The sequence below is a fragment of the Euleptes europaea genome, chromosome 6, assembly GCF_029931775.1.
Source record: "Euleptes europaea isolate rEulEur1 chromosome 6, rEulEur1.hap1, whole genome shotgun sequence".
Classification (NCBI taxonomy): domain Eukaryota; kingdom Metazoa; phylum Chordata; class Lepidosauria; order Squamata; family Sphaerodactylidae; genus Euleptes; species Euleptes europaea.
In genome coordinates, this window is record NC_079317.1 from 107,475,190 (window position 1) to 107,494,550 (window position 19,361).

Here is a 19,361-nt window from a genome sequence, read left to right on the forward strand (position 1 = left end):
CCAACCTAGAGCTGGCAACCCTATAAGTGGAAAAGTACTGTTGTATTTAAGCGGTTAGCTGGGAGATTTTTAAAAAAACGTTATTTATATCTTTCTCCCTGAGACCATTCAATCCCTCAAGATTGCTCCGGACTTCAATCCTAAACACATTCCCTAGCAGTAAGTCTCATTCTACTCAGTGGGATTTACTTCTGAGTAAATATGCATAGGACTGAGATGCATGAAAACAGGAAGACTTGGCCCATCAAAATAATACAGGACGTTTGTTCCTCCCCTTCCTGTGCTCTGTTTGCCAATCTTACAGTGAACTATTACTGCAAGACTAAACAGGAGTTTAAACGGACTACTAAGGTGTTTGGGTTTTTTTTTCCAGCCATAAGCTTTTGTGGTCAAGAGCCTATTTTGTCAGATGCAGAGGCCCTTATTAGATAGATATAGTTGCAGAGGAGGGACAGTTGTAAATAGAGTCAAAGAATGGTGGTTCAGCATGTTTCTGCACTCACATGAAGAAACACACACGCAGGAAGTGGTTGTGGTGACAGAACGTTTGTTAGGGGAGGTCTTTGGCCTGCGGAAATGATGACACCTAAAAAGGAAAGTCTGCAGGTCTCCATAAGTGGGTTTATGAAGGCTTCCTAAAAGCATGCTTCATACACACACTAATCACTTCATATTTCTCCTCAGCACTACCTACTCTTAAATTTCAAAGTAGGGAAAGCAGAAAAACAGGTGCCCAGCCCAAGGCAGATAGAGCACAGCCCACATCTGGAATGCAGCTCCTGAGTGGCTCAAAGCATGCAGCTCAGGGCAGCTTTAACTCTACAGTTGCCTAACGGCAGCTCCATACAGGATGGGGTGCATCTGAGGATCCTTTCCACACCACTCTCTCTAGTGAGTGAGTTTTGCCTTCTTGTGTGATTTTGCGAACAAGGAATCTGTCTTCCCCCCCCCCCCTTACAGGTTTTATTGGTTATGGCTTTCCTGAGAATCACCCCTGATGGACTACAGGACTTCTATATGTGTGATACTCTGCCCACAAAATGGAATCTAAGGTCATATCTGTCTGTTCCAGAATATGTGTCTGTAAGTAACAGGATGATTAATGCCAAGTGGGAGAACCACAACGGTTTCCTGAACCAAACTCTTCCATTGGGCCTGCCTCAGGCATTTGACCACCCTGGCTCAGGGTATCATTCTCAGCTTGGGGCTGCCACCTTTAATAAATATTTTCCTGGTTCAAATAGACCCATTGTGGCATAGTGGTCAGAGTGCTGGTTTGGACTGGGGAGACACAGGTTCCAAACCCAAAACTGCTGGTATGAAACTTGGGCCAGTCACTTGCTCTCAGCCTAGCCTACCTCACAGGATTGTGAGGATAAAATGGAGCAGGGAAGAACCATGTATGCGGCCACCAGCTCCTTGGAGAACAGGTGGGATAAAAATCTAATAAACAGACACTTCATGGGCTGTTGCTGCATCTCTACCTGCTTCCTCTGTCCCTCTTTCCCCCCTCTTCTGATGTCAGTGCCTTACCCACTTTTCTGTGTTTAACAGGAACAAGAATAACCACAATGACACAGGTCAGGGTGGGAATAGCTGCTTGGAACTGCATCAGGTATGGTTACTTCCTTATTTTTCTAGCTCTGCTGCTTTAACAACATGATCTTGGGCTAGTCACACATTCACAATCTAACCTACCTCCTAGGGTTGTGAGAATAAAATGGAGAACAGTGTACGCTTCTTTGGATCTCCACTGAAGAAAAAAGTGAGGTATAAATGAAGTGAAACATATAAACAAACAAACAGCTGGAAACAGAAATTAAACTTTTCCTGGCACAGAGATACTGGTAGGGGGAAAACTTTTTTCACTTAGTGTCTAGTTCAAGTGTTGGGCTGCTTTTAAAGATACAGGAGCAGAACCAGTATAAAAGAATACAACTCTGGTGTCAGGGACACCAAGGGAGCAATATTAGCAAATCTACACAGAAGTTAGAGCCATTTTATTCAATGGGACTTACTCAGTGGAAAGTATTCTTGGGATTGTAGTCCAAGCCACTGGGTGCAAATTGTTTCACAGGGCCCCTTTGCAAGCTGGGCTCCTACTTAGGTGGGTCAGTTTAAAAGAAGTTTTCAGTTGTTGTCACTTAATGTCCGTTGTCTTTGTGGCATCCCAGTGGTTTCTTGAAAGCAATCACTCTAGAAAGCAATCACTTTTTACAGCTCTGCTGTTTTTAGCTTCTACGGCCTTGCAAGAAATACCGGGAGACACCAGCTAAGCCTGGAAAAGATCTCAGGACCCAGAATTCAAAGAGAGAAAATATAAGCACCTTCACCATGGCAACTGCTCTTTGCCTCACTTGTACACACAGACAAAGTATCCCACAGCTTCCACTTTGGGGGCTCTGGCTTGTGATTTTCTTTTAGCACAGCTAGTCCTGGAAGTCCAAGAAACCTGTCCCTGCTGTTTCAATAAAAATGTCAACTTTTTTCATCTCTCCCTCTCCTGACTTCAGACTTTGCTTGTGAGATGATAAATCAGAGGTGGTTTTCTCAGGGTGTCTTTCGCACAAAGACAATGCCCCAAGGAAGAGCTACCTGTCCTAGCAGGCACATCTGGAAAGACCCAAGAGACAAGGCTCTCCTGCCTAGGCCTGTCATCTCCACAGGCAAGGAGGGCTCTTTTGCAGCAGTGCTGGGGAAGGGAGGGACCTCTCTAGCACTGGGGACAAAAGCTAGCCTGAGTGAAGGAGGAATTCTGCTCACAGTCATCCAGCCCTTCACCTCCTTCTGCTTCCAGAAGGGAAGGTTCTACCAGGTGTCATTTCTACCATCACGGTAGCACTCTTGTGGACAGAAAAAAACCACCTGGTAAAATCATGACATCTGTGCATTCCCTGCCCCAGCTGCTAGCAGATGTCATTGCAGCAACACAAACGCTCTCTCCTGAGGTTGCTGTCTCTGGGCACATCTGACAATCACTAGACCAGGCAGAACTGGGGATTTATGCAGCCGGGTGCTGAGCACATTTACTCAGAGTCAAGTCTGACTGAGCTCTGCGACTCCCAAGGATATGCGAGCAAGGCCTTCCCCCCTGCACTCACCCTTCCTACCTCTCACCTGCCCCCTTCTGGCCCATTGGGGCTCCTCAACCCCTTCCCTGCCCATAGAGGCTGGAATCATAGAGCTGGAAGGGACCACCAGGGTCATCTAGTCCAACCACCTGCACAATGCAGGAAATTCACAACTACCTCCCACACACACATACACCCAGTGACCCGTACTCCATGCCCAGAAGATGGCCAAGGTGCCCTCCCTCTCATGATCTGTCTAAGGTCATAGAATCAGCATTGCTGTCAGATGGCTATCCAGCCTCTGCTTAAAAACCTCCAGGGAAGGAGAGCTCACCACCTCCCGAGGAAGCCTGTTCCACTGAGGAACCACTCTAACTGTTAGGAAATTCTTCCTAATGTCTAGATGGGAACTCTTTTGATTTTATTTCAACCCATTGGTTCTGGTCCAACCTTCTGGGCCAACCGAAAACAACTCTATATGACAGCCCCTCAAGTACTTGAACATGGTTATCATATCCCCTCTCAGTCTTCTCCTCTTCAGGCTAAACATACCCAGCTCCTTCAACCTTTCCTCATATGATTTGGTCTCCAGACCCCTCACCATCTTTGTTGCCCTCCTCTGGACACTTTCCAGCTTGCCTACATCCTCCTTAAATTGCGGTGCCCAAAATACTCTAGGTGAGGTCTAGCCAGAGCAGAGTAAAGCGATGCCATCACTTCACATGGTCTGGACACTATACTTTTGTTAATACAGCCCAAGATCGCATTTGCCTTTTTAGCTATTGCATCACACTGCTGACTCATGTTTAGTGTTTGGTCTACTAAGACCCCAAGATCCTTTTCGCACACACTACGGCTAAGACAAGTCTCCCCCATCCTATAATTATGCATTTGACTTTTCCTACCCAAATGCAGAACTTTACATTTATCTTTGTTGGAATGCATTTTATTGGTTTTAGCCCAATTCTCCAGCCTGTCAAGATCATCCTGTATCCTGGCTCTGTCTTCTACTGTATTTTCTACCCCTCCCAATTTAGTATCATCTGCTAATTTAATAAGCATCCCCTCTATTCCTTCATCCAAATCATTTATAAAGATGTTGAACAACACAGGGCCCAGGACAGATGCCTGAGGCACTCCACTAGTCATTCCTCTCCCAGTGGATGAGGAACCATTAACAGGCACTCTTTGGGTGCCATCTGTCAACCAGTTACAGATCCCCCTAACAGTAACAGGATCTTGATCACATTTTCCCCATTTGTCACCAAGAATATTATGGGGAACCTTATCAGAAGCCTTACTGAGATCAAGATAAACTATGTCTTCAGCATTCCCCTGATCCAGCAAGGTAGTAACTTTCTCAAAAAAGGAGATAAGATTAGTCTGACATGACTTGTTCTTGAGAACCCCATGCTGGCTCTTAGTAATCAGTGCCCTGACTCAGTTGCTTGCTGACCTTCTTCTCCCCTGCCCCACCCCAATATAGACAGCTGTCGAGATGGGTTGTGGCTCAATGGTAGAGCATCTGCTTGGCATGCAGAAGGCGCTAGGTTCAATCTCTGGCATCTCTAGTTAAAAGGTTCAGGTAATAGGTGATGTGAAAGACCTCAGCCTGAGATCCTGGAAAGCCGCTGCCAGCCTGACAATACTGACCTTCATGGATGGATGGTCTGATTCTGTATAAGGCAACATCACATATTTGTCTGACAACTGATTAGTGGCCCCTGCTAGCTATTGCTGGTGACATACATGATGCCCACCCTCCTTGCTGTGTCTGAGAGCTGTAGATGGTGTAGTGGGATAGCTGAGCAGTTGGGGGCCAGTGGCAGCTGCCCGATATGCCCTGTAGCTAAGATTGTCCCTGATCTGGAGGCTGCCTAGCATTCCATTCTAGAAGTTACTCCAGAGGATTCCCCCACCCCCTGCCTTCTTTACTCGCAGAAAAGCACCACCATGCCAGGACCTTCCTATGTCCCTTACCTTCTTTTCTACTTCTGGTGTGCAAGAGAACCTGCAGCTTCTATTGTGCTCAGCTTCTGTTCTTCCTGTGCTCTTGTAATCCCACATCATGGACCTTTTCAATGACAGAACTGGCTTACTGCAAGGCTTACTTTCAGCATCACCAAGTCTAACCAGAAGTGATGTGCTAGTATTAGGGATGTAGCCCTCTTCTGGAATATGCTTTTCACGTGGAGTTCTGCTGCCTTACTGTTGTTCTTGACAAATGAGCCAGGATCGCTGCCATTAGCTGGCACCATTGACTCTGTGCCTGCAACAGCTACATGACAGGCAGACATGACCAAGCGACATTTCCTGTCTTGGCATGGGGCTGTGTCTGTGTTAAGTGCCGTCAAGTCGCTTCCAACTTATGGCAACCCAATGAATCAATGGGGGTTACCGCACTTTCCCAGCGATGTATTAAAAGTATGAAAATGTTATAAAAAAACATCACTTTAAAAGGATTTTTGGATACCATGGCTTATAAATGGTTGGAAGACGTCTTCACAGCTAAAGGGGCCAAACAAAGTGCGAACAGTATTTTTTATAACGTTTTCAAACTCTTAATACATCGCTAGGAATACAAGTGTGGTAACCCTCATAGTCCTCCAAAACGTCCTGTCGTTAACAGCCTCAGGTCTCGCAAACTGTCCGTGGCTTCCTTTATCGAGCCAATCCATCTCGGGATGGGTCTTTCTCTTTTCCTGCTGCTTTCCACTTCTCCTAGCATGATTGTCTTTTCCAGTGACTCTTGTCTTCTCATAACGTGATCAAAGCGCAAACGCCTTAGCTTAGTGATTGTAGGTATGGGGCTACTGCGGCTGAAAACCCTTCAGCGTTTTATTTCTTCCTGACATGCGGCTGCTCAAACATCTGTCTGCTACAAAAGCAGATGATTCTCGCAGCAGTGTGGCCAGATTGCCCGGATGTGGGGGAGGGGGAGACTCCGGTCCCCTGCCTTTCATTATGGTGGGAGCACCTTTTAGCAAGCGGCTCCTTCCAGCGTTCCCTAGACATGGCCCAGGAGCCCCGCCCGCCCGCCCGGGGCCCTGGCCACTGGCGCAGCAGTACGGCGTCCGGCCCCGGACAAAGTGTGAGCTCCCTCCACGCAGCTCGCGAGGAGGGGCTCCGGCCAGAGGGCAAGGGACCCTCCCGCGCGTCTTCCCCACCGCAGACCGACGAGGCCACCGCACCGCAATCTGGGCTGGGCTGCGTGACGCGCTTCGTCAGGGGAATGGGCCCTCCTCCCCTCCCTCCCAGGCCTGCCGAAAACAACCACTCGGGGAGGGGGCGCGGCCGATGTTCAGGGCCGCCCCCCCCCCACCGCCCCCTGCTCCGCCCCTCGCTTATAAAGCGTCTGCGGCAGGGCGGCGGGCAGCGAGTGCAGCCGCTTCTCACCGAGACTTCGTCGCTCCGACTCAGCGTGAGATTCCGCCCCCGCTGCTCCAACCATGGTGAGGGGAGGGGGGGGGGAAGGGACCGGGGGGGGGGGAGATCTCCTGAGTGCCCCTTGGCAGCACACTGGCCGGCCTGGAGGGAGGAAGCGGGCCAGCGACGGCTTCTCTCTCGCGGCTGCCGTTCCGCTCGGGGCCCGGCCTGGCCTGGCCGTGCCTTGGCTGGCGTGGGGCGCTGGCCCCTGCCGCGTGGCTCTTCCCGGGACGCTTTCTCCTTCCCTCCCCCCCCCCCCGGCCTCTTCCGCTGAGTCCCGAGGGCTGCTAGCTGCGTGACCTTGGGGGCGCGGGTGTCCACGCTCGGCCCTTCAGCCCCCCCACCCCCCCCCCGCGAATATGGCGCGGCTGCGGGCGGGCCTGGCTGCGGGAGGAAGGCGCTGCGTAATGCTGCGAAGTCGGAGCCTGCACTGCAGGGCACGTGAGCTGCTTGGCGGGCGGGGCCGGGCCGCACGGGGTGGGGGGAGCGGAGCAGCAGCAGCAGCAGCAGAGCAGGCTGGAGCAGGCCTGGCCTCTCGCCTCCTGCTGCCCTTGGCCTCCTGCCCGCGCCCGCGCGCCCCGCAGCCACGTGGGAGCGGCGCGCCGGGACAGCTGGCCTGGGGCGCAGGCCGGGCGCTCGAAGGGCCCCACCGGAGAAGCGGGGCCGGCCCTTTGCGGGGCCCCCAGTGCTCTCGGCCCCCCATCGCGGCCCGTTCTCTAGGAGGGCGGGGGGGGGGGCTGGCTGGCCGGCCCGGGGAGCCTCCGTGTGTCCCGCCGCCCCGCTCCCGAACAAATCCCAGGGCTGGAAATAGCCGGGCCGGGCGCCGGGCCAAAGGAGGTAATCGCACCTCCCGTCTCATCTCGGGGGAATCTTTGCACTTGGGGGGAGGGAGGGGGGGAGATCTATTTTTAGCCTTCCAGGCTGGGCCAGTGAACAAGCAGGAGGCTGGCGCCTGCCGCCGACGCCCCCCCCCCACTGGAGGCGCAGCCTTTGCCGTCACGTCCCAGTCACTCGACTCGTTCTCCGAGCCCCGGGAGCCGGCTCCCCGCGGGCCGGGGCGTTTCCGCAATTGTCGCAGTAGCTTTGAGTCTCCGTGCGTCACTTGTGAATGTGCGCGATGGTGGTGAGTTGCAGAAAGCGGAAGAGAGCCCTTGGACCCCCGAACAGGCGCATTTCAGGCGATGTCAAGTTCGTCATTCGAACTTCGAAAGGGGAAGTGCCGAAAGAAAGCTCAGCCCCTGTGCAAGCGTGGTGTGCAGGCGTCTCTTAGGCCCTGGGAAGGCCTGGAGGAAGGCTGGACCGGGCTCAGACTTGTGGCACGTTTTCCTGGGCCCGGCCTGCGCTAGTGTTTCTGTCAGGTTCCTCTTCAAAACACAGCGTTAGTGGCTTCCTTGCTTGCCCCACGCCCTGCACTGGACATCCTGAAGTGCAGAGGCCTGGCATGAGTTGCTCTTGCAGGGTATTCTTGCCTTGGTAAACCCAGTCCTGTCACTCCTCTTGGGTGTGGAGGCGGCAGTGGGGCTAATAGGCCTCCCCCCCCTCCCCAAGGAGGAATTTGAATGAGGAGTCTGAATGGTTTGACATTGCTGCGTGTTTGTGTGTGGATAGATAGATAGATAGATAGCAAAGGAAAGCCCTGGGACGTGTATACACATGTGCTTTTGAGCATGTTCAGCGCCCTTTTCTCCCATCATTGAGTATGAAATCAGTTGCTGCACATCTGGAATAATGCCTGATTCCCAGGCCAGTTTGAGCTCTGGCAACTCTTGTCTTGGAAATTTGGTGCTTGTTGTTAAGCCTCCTGCAGCAAGGGAACAGGGAGACCAATTTTCCTTCCTCTTCTTTCCTCCCACGTCAAGCAACAGTAGCGAAAGGGAAGGAGTTTAGATCAGCAGACTTTGCTTTGTTGGATTGCTCAGTTTCATATTAACTTTTGTGCACAGAATAGAAGTTCAGTATTTTCCTGCACTTTTGGAGGAGAGGAGAACTGAAATTAATAGTGGCTGGGCAGGGATTTTTGTAGCTTGTAATACTTGGTATTTACATAGCGCTTCAGAACGCTTGGTCCTTCAAATCTCAGTAGTCATTATAGCAGCTGATGTGATAGGCCACTGTTCCCATATGGAGAAGGTGAGGCTGAAACGGTAGCTTGCGAAGGCCACCTGCAGAATAAATCCATTGCAGACAAACCTGGGGCCTGTGGATTTGCTGCCTAGTCCTGGTTATTCTGTTATGGTAGTTCTTATTTTACTTGCAGAGACTTGAATTTGTATCCTTCTATTGAAATTGTTAACATTTCTGACTGTATCCTTTTGGACTTCAATGTGTCAGAAAGATCAAATATAAAAGGTTGCTGGCAAATTTCATGGATACCATGGGATGCAGAAGGAAGTGCAAGAACTTGCAAATTGACAAAGAGAAACCACCACATTGTAGGAAGAAAAGGATATTGCAAATGCTTTAAGAGGGAGTAAAGAGGGCCAGCTGAAGAGAGGCTGCATATTTAGAGCACAAATGTTTGCTCTAAATGTTTTTGAGGCTATGCTGAGTTTACTGCAAGAAGGCACAAAGATACTTAAGATGTGCAGCCTGAACCCAAGTAGAATTTACCTGAGTAAATACAGAGTGTGCACAGAATAGCTGTCTTCTTGAAAGTATCCCTCCTTGTGTTATTCTAGAAGTCTTTTGAAATTGAGTTTTGCCAAAGTTCAAATATCTACAAAATTCTTTCTGCTGTAGAGCAAATCTGAAAGTGCAGGACAAGTCTTAGCTGCATGAAGACAGGAGGACACTGCCTCTAAAGCTGCCCCCTGCAATGCAGCACTTGGCCTGACCTGTGATTGTAAACTGAGCACAAAGTACAGGGCGGGGGTCCAACCAGTTCCCTCCTTGGGAGTGCAAGTGTACTTTGAATGAGCTGTGATTGGGTCCAGAATACTAGAAAAGCACAACTTTGGTTTGGATTTTATAGGGGTGGGATGATGATCCTGGGGTAATCTGTGGGTGGGTGTAGCTGAACCCCTTTGCCAGTGGCTGGATGATTACCCTAGTGATGTGTCCTCAGTCTGATTTGATTTGCACCTCTTCCCAAAGGATCCCGTTTGTAGCCAGGCTTTTCCTGGGGAAATGGGCTCTTGCATTACCATTTCTGCTGATAGCAGTGCACACTGAGCAGAGCAAGGCTAGATGGTTTCTCACCACAGTGGGGTCATGAGAGGGTATCTGTCCTGGGTTTGCTTGGCAGGCTGTTTATTCAGGAAGTTTTAGGTCTGTTTCTCCCTGAGGTGATAAACCTGCTCTGTACCTTTTCAGACTGCAGTTGGGGCTCACACAGAGCCAGTGTGGTGGAGTGGTTTGGAGTGGTGGATTCTGATCAGGAGAACTGGTTTGATTCCCCACTCCTCCACATGAACGGTGGAGGCTAATCTGGTTGACTGGATTTGTTTCCCCACTCCTACACACAAAGCCAGTGGGGTGACGCTGGGCCAGTCACACTCTCTCAGCCCCACCCACCTCACAGGGTGTCTGGTGTGGGGAAGGGAAGGTGATTGTAAGCCGGTTTGATTCTCCCTTAAGTGGTAGAGAAAGTCAGCATATAAAAGCCAACTCTTCTTCTTCTTCTAGTCTTCAACATACCGATTATCTCCCTATAGAAAACTAATGCTTCTTTATTTTATTTAAAACATTTCTAGCTCGCCTTATCTCCTCAGACTCAAGGCAGCATAGAAGGGTTCTAGCATAGCGCTGGTTTCTCCTGGCACTCCGCATGGAAGGAATTACGTTGCATGACAGAAGTGTTCAGTTAAGCAAGCAGTTTAAAGCAGTATAGCTCAGAAAGAGGCTTTCCTATATAAGAACTAGGTCTCATTTGTCAAGGCTGTAGCCAGTGACAATGGGTAGGGCAACCTCATCCTACCTTAATTTCTTTCCTCCCTCACTAGTTCTGACATGCAGCTTTACTCTTGAGTCATAGACTCTCCAATCTGCCCACATTTCTTATTCTGAGGAGCCACCTGGTTCTTTCTCTCTGGAGTGATGTAGATAATTTACTAGTGCTGAAAGGAGGAGAGGAGAGGCAGGGCCCTTGTCCAAATTAAAACACAACATTGTATCTGCCCAGGCCCATTCAGCCTCTAGCTTGAACACTGGCACAGCAAGAAGCTCGCTTCTTGCATGGGCCGGGGTTGCCAGACAAACTGTGTAGATCTGAAGAGAATTATATGCCCTCCCTCTGCCCCACTGGCTACCTGTTGGCTCAAGCTTGCAAGCAAAATGAGCACTTTGGAGGTTTTTCTTCATTGCTTATGTTCACTGCTTGGTTACTTCTTGCTACATTTTGACTTAAAATGTTTATATACTGCCTTCTTCCCCTGAAAAAGGGGGGGCATGGTGGCATGATGCCCCAATATAACTCCATTGTGCAAGGATATGTTCAAGTCATCAGTCTGGCATAAATTTCTCCCCCCCCCCCATTTGTTCATGGCAATAGTAAGGAGTGCAATTAATTCCCCGTACCTTACTCTTCTCTAGCTTTGGATAGATATGCAGTTGGCAAATTCATTCTAAGCATTCTGATCCAGTACCGTAGCTGTTACCTTGACTGCCCCACAGGAGGGTAGGAGGTGACAGCATATAACCAGCATATGAACTTTGGTATCCTCGCTTCAGGGGGAGGGGAGAAAAATAGGGTTGCTAACTCTGGGTTAGAAAATTCCTGGAGATCTGGGGGAGGGGTTTGGGAAGGGAGAGACCACTGTGAGGTATAATGCCCAAGACCACTGCAGCTGTTTTCTCAAGGGGAAGTGATCACTGTCGTCTGGAGGTCATTTGTAACTCTAGGAGATCTCAAGGCCCCACCTGGTGGCTGGCAACTGTAGAGAAGAAGATGAAACGTGAGCATTTCATCTCCCTGATGTGCTTCCCTAGTTGGGGTGGTGTTCATGTGCCAAGATGTGTGTGGGCCTATGAAGCATGCTTCATGGATGTGTCAGGTGAGGGAGAGGAACAGCCTGAAGAGGCCTTCATGCATTTTTTGTAACCTGCAGAGACCGGATGTGCAGGAAATGCTGCTGAATGCTGCTTTGCAGTGTGAGTGGTGGAAAACACAAGAGAGTAGCAGTTCATGTTAATCTTCTCTGTGGCTTCTGTGTGATGCTACTGTGTAGCTTCTTATTTTAAGTACTGCTGCACTCTGATTTTTGAAATGGCCATTTAATGTGAATAAAATGGGATGAGATCAAGGCTCCTGAGCATAACGTGCTTCTCTTGGCTTCTTCGCCTCCGAAATCTTGCTTTGGCACTACATGAGGGAATAGATGTTGATTCGGCTGACCAACCTGTAACTACTTGCAGCTCATCTGCCACAAGTAATTCTTGCTGTTTTTTGTGGCACTCAAGGAACTAGGGATTGTATGGGTGTCAACAAGCCAGGCTGTGTCTCCTTCTCTGTTGCTGTTCCCCACTCAGCGAGCAGATCTGCATATGCAATGTAGTGCTCACTAGAGTGCCACTGTGAAATACTTTGGATTTCTGGAACAAAAGGTTGGCTGCTGCTGACCTGGCAAATGCTCAGGATGTTTGACTGGACTGATGGCTTTGACAAAACCCTTCCCTCCACTATGTGTTTATGAACTGCCATGTATATGTTGTCTCAGGGCTCATGACCTTTGAGTCCTCCTGTACTCTTGGTTGCGGCTGCCTCTTTGATCTCCTTTTTGCCAGAGAACATTCATCACTCTCTTCTTCCCGCAGCGTGAGTGCATCTCAGTCCATGTCGGCCAGGCCGGTGTACAGATGGGCAATACCTGCTGGGAGCTGTACTGCCTGGAACATGGGATTCAGCCAGATGGGCAAATGCCAAGCGAGAAGACAATTGGGGGAGGGGATGACTCCTTCACCACCTTCTTCTGTGAAACTGGAGCTGGAAAGCATGTGCCTCGTGCCGTCTTTGTGGACTTGGAACCAACTGTGATTGGTAAGAGCACAAGGTTTAGGGAGGGGGTACCCAGTATTTTAAAGCCTGCTGGCACCATTGGGATTTGGACTCAGGGTAGTAGGCGCAACCACAAAATGGCTGCTGCGGGAGTCGGAACCAACCACAAAATGCCAGGAAATGAGGTTTTATATATAACTCTTAATAGTTAGTTCAGACAGAAACTGTTTAATAGGATGCCTTTTTAAATGAACATATTGTTTAAAAATGTTTTCTTGTATATGCCCAGCTTACCTTCAGTCATGCAGTGAAGATCTGTGTGCTGTGGTGACAGCTGCTGCGGCAAAAGTGGTTCGGACCCCTGTTGTAGGGTCTGAGCCTTCTGTTGGGACAAGCACTCGTTGCAGTCTCCTCGCTGGTCTCACTGAAACTTACTTTTGTACCCATTCTCTGGGAGAGTTAACCTTGGGGGGAAGCCTCGGGTTATGCATTTTAGTACACTAGGTATTGGCAATGGTGAGGGATCAGGAGACCAAGTCCTATGACTTGTCAGCAATGCTGATTCTGTGACCTTAGGCAGATGATGAGAGGGAGGGCATTTTGGCCATCTTCTGGTCACTAGGGGTGGGTGGGAGGTAGTTGTGAATTTCCTGCATTGTGCAGGGGGTTGGACTTGATGACCCTGGTGGTCCCTTCCAACTCTGATTATAGGAAAGGTTGAAGGAGCTGGGCGTGTTTAGCCTGAAGAGGGGATATGATAACTGAGAGGGGATATGATAACCATCTTCAAGTACTTGAAGGGCTGTCACAAAGAGGAGGGTGCGAGTTGTTTTCTGTTGCTCAGAAGGTCGGACCAGAACCAAGGGTTTGAAATAAAATCAAAAGAGTTTCCGTCTAGACTTTAGGGAGAATTTTCTAACAGAGCGGTTCCTCAGTGGAACAGGCTTCCTCGGGAGGTGGAAAGCTCTCCTTCCCTGTAGGTTTTTAAGAAGAGGCTAGGTGGCCATCTGTCAGCAATGCTGATTCTATGACCTTAGGCAGAGGGAGGGCACCTTGGCCATCTTCTGGGCATGAAGTATGGGTCACAGTGTGTGTGTGTGGGGGGGAGGTAGTTCGGAATTTCCTGTTGTGCAAGTCATTGGACGAGATGACCTTGGTGGTCCCTTCCAACTCTGATTCTAATTGGCACCCCCTAAGACAAACTGGACACCATGAGGGATGCTGTTTAGTTCTCCAGTTAACAGTCCAGGGGACTGTAGGAGAACAGCATCTATAGCAATGGGATTTGACAGCAAGCTGATGGGAAAACTTGAACAACCACTTTCCTTTAATGTCTCATTGTGTCCTTCTGTCAAAACTAACTACTGACCAAGGCTATACTTAATTTAATATGGTGATGTCTAGTAAGGAACAGATGTTGAGAAGACTTTGACCTGTCAGATTCTGAAGTGGTTGCACCAAGGCACGCCTTCCAGTTGTTGGGTCTCATTGTCACCCTGCATGAATTTAACTGAACACAGTCAACCATCAGTCTCCTCCATTTACACATGGCAGGGGAAGGGTAGCCATGGCAAGTAGAGTGTCCTTCAAGAAAGTTCATCTGTCCTTGATAATCTTCTTGTTAGGTATACTCTAGATCAGGGGTGTCGAACTCAATTGTTACGAGGGTCGGATATGACATAAATGTCACTTGGTCGAGCCGGGCTATGACTCGCCAGCCCAGATCGAGAGTGTGGGAGTGGCAGCCTTGGCTGGCTCGCGGGCCGGATAAGAGCTCTCAAGAGGCCAGATCCGGGCCTTATGTTTGACACCCCTGCCCTAGATGCCTTGTTTGACTTCTCAACCTGCTTGCCCGCTTATGTTAAGGGTCTGAAATAATCTGGCATGCCACCTCATTTCTTTTCCAGATGAGGTTCGCACTGGCACTTATCGTCAGCTTTTCCACCCAGAGCAGCTGATCACTGGCAAAGAAGATGCTGCCAACAACTATGCCCGTGGGCACTATACCATTGGCAAGGAAATCATTGATCTGGTGTTGGACAGGATCCGGAAACTGGTATACACATAGTGGGGGGCATGGGAAGCATATAGGAATGGATTTTGGCTTCCTACTGGGAATAGCTGGTAGGCTGGGAATGGCTAATTTTGAACCTCAGTAATAATAACCTAGTATTGCCATATCTATTTGTGTGGCAAGTAACTACTACAGAGCAATGACCACACCCCATGCTGCTTCTCCATATGTACCCATTTCTTTGTTCCACATCTCCTATGAAAGAAAGCTGATGCTATAGAGGCTGTGTTAGCAGCTTGCAACCAAACAATCAGCTGGTTACTTCAAGTCAATATGTGAGTGTCAGGCCTCCCACCCTGCTCCTGCCTTTAATACTTCCTGGCCAATGATGCGGTGAACATAGAAGCCACCACTGGAAGATTCACCTGTCAAGAGTCTAAACTAGTAATTTTCAAGCTATATAATTTAAGGAATGTATTTCACGTGTATTCATCAGCTGAGGAACACCTGACTATTTGCCATGCAAGCCAGTGTGTTGTAGAAGATTCTTGGGAACATCCCAAGATGCACACCCTGTTTGTGTAGGGCAGTTGTCTAGGTCTCTTGAGTCTTATTCTTGCCCTTCATGAAATGAACAAAGCATACTCATCTAGCACTCTCCTGCAGTTACGCATGGCAGGGGAAGAGTAGTCATGGAAGGTAGAGTGCCCTTCAAGTAAATTCATCTGTCCTTTAATATATTCTTCTTGAAGAACCCTTGATGGGCTTCCAGGGAACTCAAACTGGAATGTAGTTTGAAAACCACATGTCTAACCTCTAAACTTAGCAATCCTATGTCCCACTTATCCCGCCCATGTTTGCCAGCTTCCTTCCTGCCAATAACACGCATTTCTTCCTGGCTCCATGTATAGTTCTGCTCCAATTCAACTTTCTACTCAGCTGCTCCAAGGCCTCTTCCTAGTTCTCATCTATCCACTTTGTAGAGTACTTCAAACTGAGTCGGATGGCAGTGTTCTTCAAACACTCCAAGTCACTACACTGGCTCAGCTGGTCAGTATCTCAGGCTTTATTGCCACCAGCCCGGTACAATGGATACATGAAATCCTGCCTTCTCCCTTTGCAAGCCACCTCCTCACGCTCTCTGACCCAGAATTCCAGAAGTCAACAAATGTCACTTGTGTGACAAAGCCTTGGGAATGCTTCTCCTAAAATAACCCTGTTATATAATGTGCACTAGAGTGAGAAGGGTAGGAATTGCAGGTCATTCCTTCAGAGCGAATAACACATGTCCCCACTGGGTGTCCTGGCTTCAAAGAGCTACTTGTTCTTCTACAATAGAAGGCACAGAAACTCCATTCACAGTGATGTGTGAAGTGTTATGTATGACCGAGTCTCCTGGGGGGGCTAGATGAGAAACCAATTAATTGCAGTATTCTAATGAAAGGAAACTTAATGTTTATGGATGGAGGAAGAAATACATGGTGTGGGTCTGAATAATTTATTGGTGTGCAGGTAGGAATTGTCTGGTATTTAGCAAAATTTCTCTTGGGGTCTTCAACAGGCTGACCAATGCACAGGACTTCAAGGATTCTTGGTCTTCCATAGCTTTGGGGGAGGCACCGGCTCAGGATTCACCTCTCTCCTGATGGAACGGCTTTCCGTTGACTATGGCAAGAAGTCCAAGCTGGAATTTGCAATTTACCCAGCTCCACAAGTGTCCACAGCCGTAGTGGAGCCCTACAACTCCATCCTCACCACGCACACCACCCTTGAGCACTCAGATTGTGCTTTCATGGTGGACAATGAAGCCATCTATGATATCTGCCGCAGGAACCTGGACATTGAACGTCCAACCTACACAAACCTCAATCGCCTTATCAGCCAAATTGTGTCCTCCATCACTGCCTCCCTACGCTTTGATGGAGCTCTGAATGTAGACCTGACAGAGTTCCAGACTAACTTAGTGCCCTACCCACGCATCCACTTCCCTCTGGCTACTTATGCCCCTGTCATCTCTGCAGAGAAGGCCTATCATGAGCAGTTAACTGTGGCTGAGATCACAAATTCGTGCTTTGAGCCAGCCAATCAGATGGTGAAATGTGACCCCCGCCATGGCAAATACATGGCTTGCTGCCTTTTGTACCGGGGTGATGTAGTACCCAAGGATGTCAATGCTGCTATTGCAGCCATAAAGACCAAGCGCAGCATCCAGTTTGTAGACTGGTGTCCCACAGGCTTCAAAGTGGGCATCAACTACCAGCCCCCCACCGTGGTGCCTGGTGGAGACCTTGCCAAGGTGCAGCGGGCAGTGTGTATGCTGAGCAACACCACAGCCATTGCTGAGGCCTGGGCCCGCCTGGACCACAAGTTTGATCTGATGTATGCCAAGCGGGCCTTTGTCCACTGGTATGTGGGGGAAGGCATGGAAGAAGGGGAGTTCTCTGAGGCACGGGAAGACATGGCTGCCCTGGAGAAAGACTATGAAGAGGTGGGCCTTGACTCTTATGAGGATGAAGAAGAGGGAGAAGAGTAGCTGCAGGTGGCTCACATTGCCTAATGGACCCTCCTGTAATTAAATACTTAAAATAAAATATTTTGGTTTAATCTGAATCCTGCAGTGTGCCTCTTTTTTTGCCAGGCTTGTGGGTGTTCTTAAACATGTAGTAGTAGCACCTGGTGCTGACTGGTCCTCTAAGTGGCAGAAAGGAAAAGTAAGCTTCTTTGGGAGCTGAGGAGGAATAACCAGTGGTACCCATTGTTTGTGCTCCAGCAGTGGAATGGGACGTTTTGCATGACTGATCCTTAACACTGTGTTCTGGGCTGTTCCTGGGAATCTGTTTAAACAGAAGGGGCATCTCAAGCTGTGGGAGGAGGCAGGAAAATACTTGTTTATACATAAACTCATTTTATGGTGAGTTTTATCTACTACTAAGAACATGGGCAAAGAGACAGAGGGAGCCAAGGCGGCAAAAACCTAATCCAGTATCAAAATGATGTGTTCAATGTTAAGGAAACAATGCAGTATATATATCTCTTTTCCTTGCATACTTAGCTGTTTAAAGATAAGCTGCAGCTAAATACTGGTACCCCTCTCCTTTCTCCAGAATGCTGGTTGTTTTAGCGGCCCACCAAGTTTATGAGGTTGTGTGACATCTAATGCTGCTCAGTGAGTTTCACACTTGAATACGGTTTGAATTCTCAATTTATTGCAGTATCCCACTTTTTCCTTTGGGTATGTTATAGCGGTTTATAGGAGACAGACTGCAAAAGCTCCATTGACACAGTCCAGGCTATTGCTTAGCTTGAATTAAGTTACTATTTATGACCTCAGTAGAGGTAGGCTTCCCTGTAACCAAAACTGCCATTACATGATACAACATGCAGAGCAGGGGTACAGCTTTCATATGTACCATTCAGGAAGGGTAGGTTTCTGGGTAAGGATCTGTAAGAGACATACAGTTAAGCCTGGGTTTGATGGAAGCTCACTCTTCCTTGAGTTCTTTCCTCTTCTCTAGCCTCAGCCATACCCCTCAGTGTCCTGATATGATTTCTGTGTCTTGCGTAGTCCTCACAGCGTACTTCAGTTTTTATTTCTTGATAGCCTGCACCTTTCTGGTTTTTTGTTTAGGTGGGTAGTCTTGGGCTGCAAGGGGCTTAAAAGAGGTTCCCCTTGAGGTTAATTAGAGGAGTCTGCATGTTATCTCTGAGATAGGAAACCCTTAGGAAGATGGTGAACTGAATGAAAAGTGTTCATTTCACTCTTGCATGTTGTCAAAGCAACTACTTCCTGACATTCACAAGAGCTATTGGTAGCGGTGGAAGAGAAAGGCAGTGGCTACATCCAACTTCATATACTAGTGCTAAATCAGGATTATCAAGGCCCTTTGTAAAGAAAGCTCCACCCTGTACCTGCCAGGGAGCTTTTTCTTCCATGTACCCCTCCCTTTCTGCTGTGCCTACATTGGTGACCTATCAGTGGACATCCTGGTCTGTGGCACTTCAATTTCCTTTACTCTCAAACCCTCACTATAGCGGTGGGAGAAGGGAACTTGCTAATTTTACTTGTTGGGCTTCTTATGACCCTTAACTTTTCTTCCCTCTAATACTTCCTTTTCCCCTTGTATTCCCATGAATTGTATGTATTAACCTTGAGCCAAAAGTTCCCTACTTGCTCATATAGGATGACATACTTCAGTGATCAGCAAATTTTGTGCCATATATACACAGAAGCTAATAAATACAAGGAGCACATTATTCTATGAATCTTAGGTACAAACTTTTCCCCCCATAAGTTGAAAACTCCCAAGCTGACTATTAGAAGCCCTCAGTAATTTCCCACTTTGCCTTCTACAGGGTTAGCAGGTGGCAAATGGAGAAAAAAATCTCTTAATCTATAGAGACTGCAGAACTCACTTCTGGGTTCAGAAACTGGAGGAGAACAGCAAGGTGCCGAACAAGAGGAGTCACTGTTGAAAAACATGGAGAAGAACTCCATGACTATTGTTTCTCTCTGCCCAACTGTATGCTGCTGTTTCTTGATCTTGCTCAGGACAATGAGTTAACATAGTGTTGTGAATACTTTATTCAGTATAGGCATTGAGGGCCTGCCTATACCAACAGGAACAGGGCACCAGCCCTTCCTCAGTAGTCCACCAGGATACTGTGTTTGAATTTAAAAAAATATGCTGGGTATCTTCTCCCCACTCCCCTGCTAGAGTCTTAACATACCTTGGCAATCACCCCATGCTTTATATAGGCAGCTTCCAAATACAAACTGAACAGCCAGGGTACTATAAAATGCTTGGGGTGCACGCTGAAGCAGTAGTGGCAACGACAGGAGAGTTCCAAGTAAATCCCAATAAGTACCATAAGGTCCGAGAGAGGAGGTGGTCCCACGGAAGGGAGTTCCTGAAGGATG

General features: G+C 48.6%; 1 protein-coding gene across 1 annotated transcript; it reads left to right on the forward strand.

Annotated features, from left to right (window-relative positions):
* The first annotated feature begins 12,228 nt into the window (after nt 1–12,228).
* On the forward strand, nt 12,229–17,039 carry LOC130479235 (tubulin alpha-4A chain). Its single transcript, XM_056851599.1, has 3 exons — nt 12,229–12,471; nt 14,337–14,485; nt 16,005–17,039. The coding sequence occupies exons 1-3, from the start codon at nt 12,291–12,293 to the stop codon at nt 16,974–16,976; spliced, it is 1,302 nt and encodes a 433-aa protein (XP_056707577.1). The 5' UTR covers nt 12,229–12,290; the 3' UTR covers nt 16,977–17,039.
* Nucleotides 17,040–19,361: the final 2,322 nt, after the last annotated feature.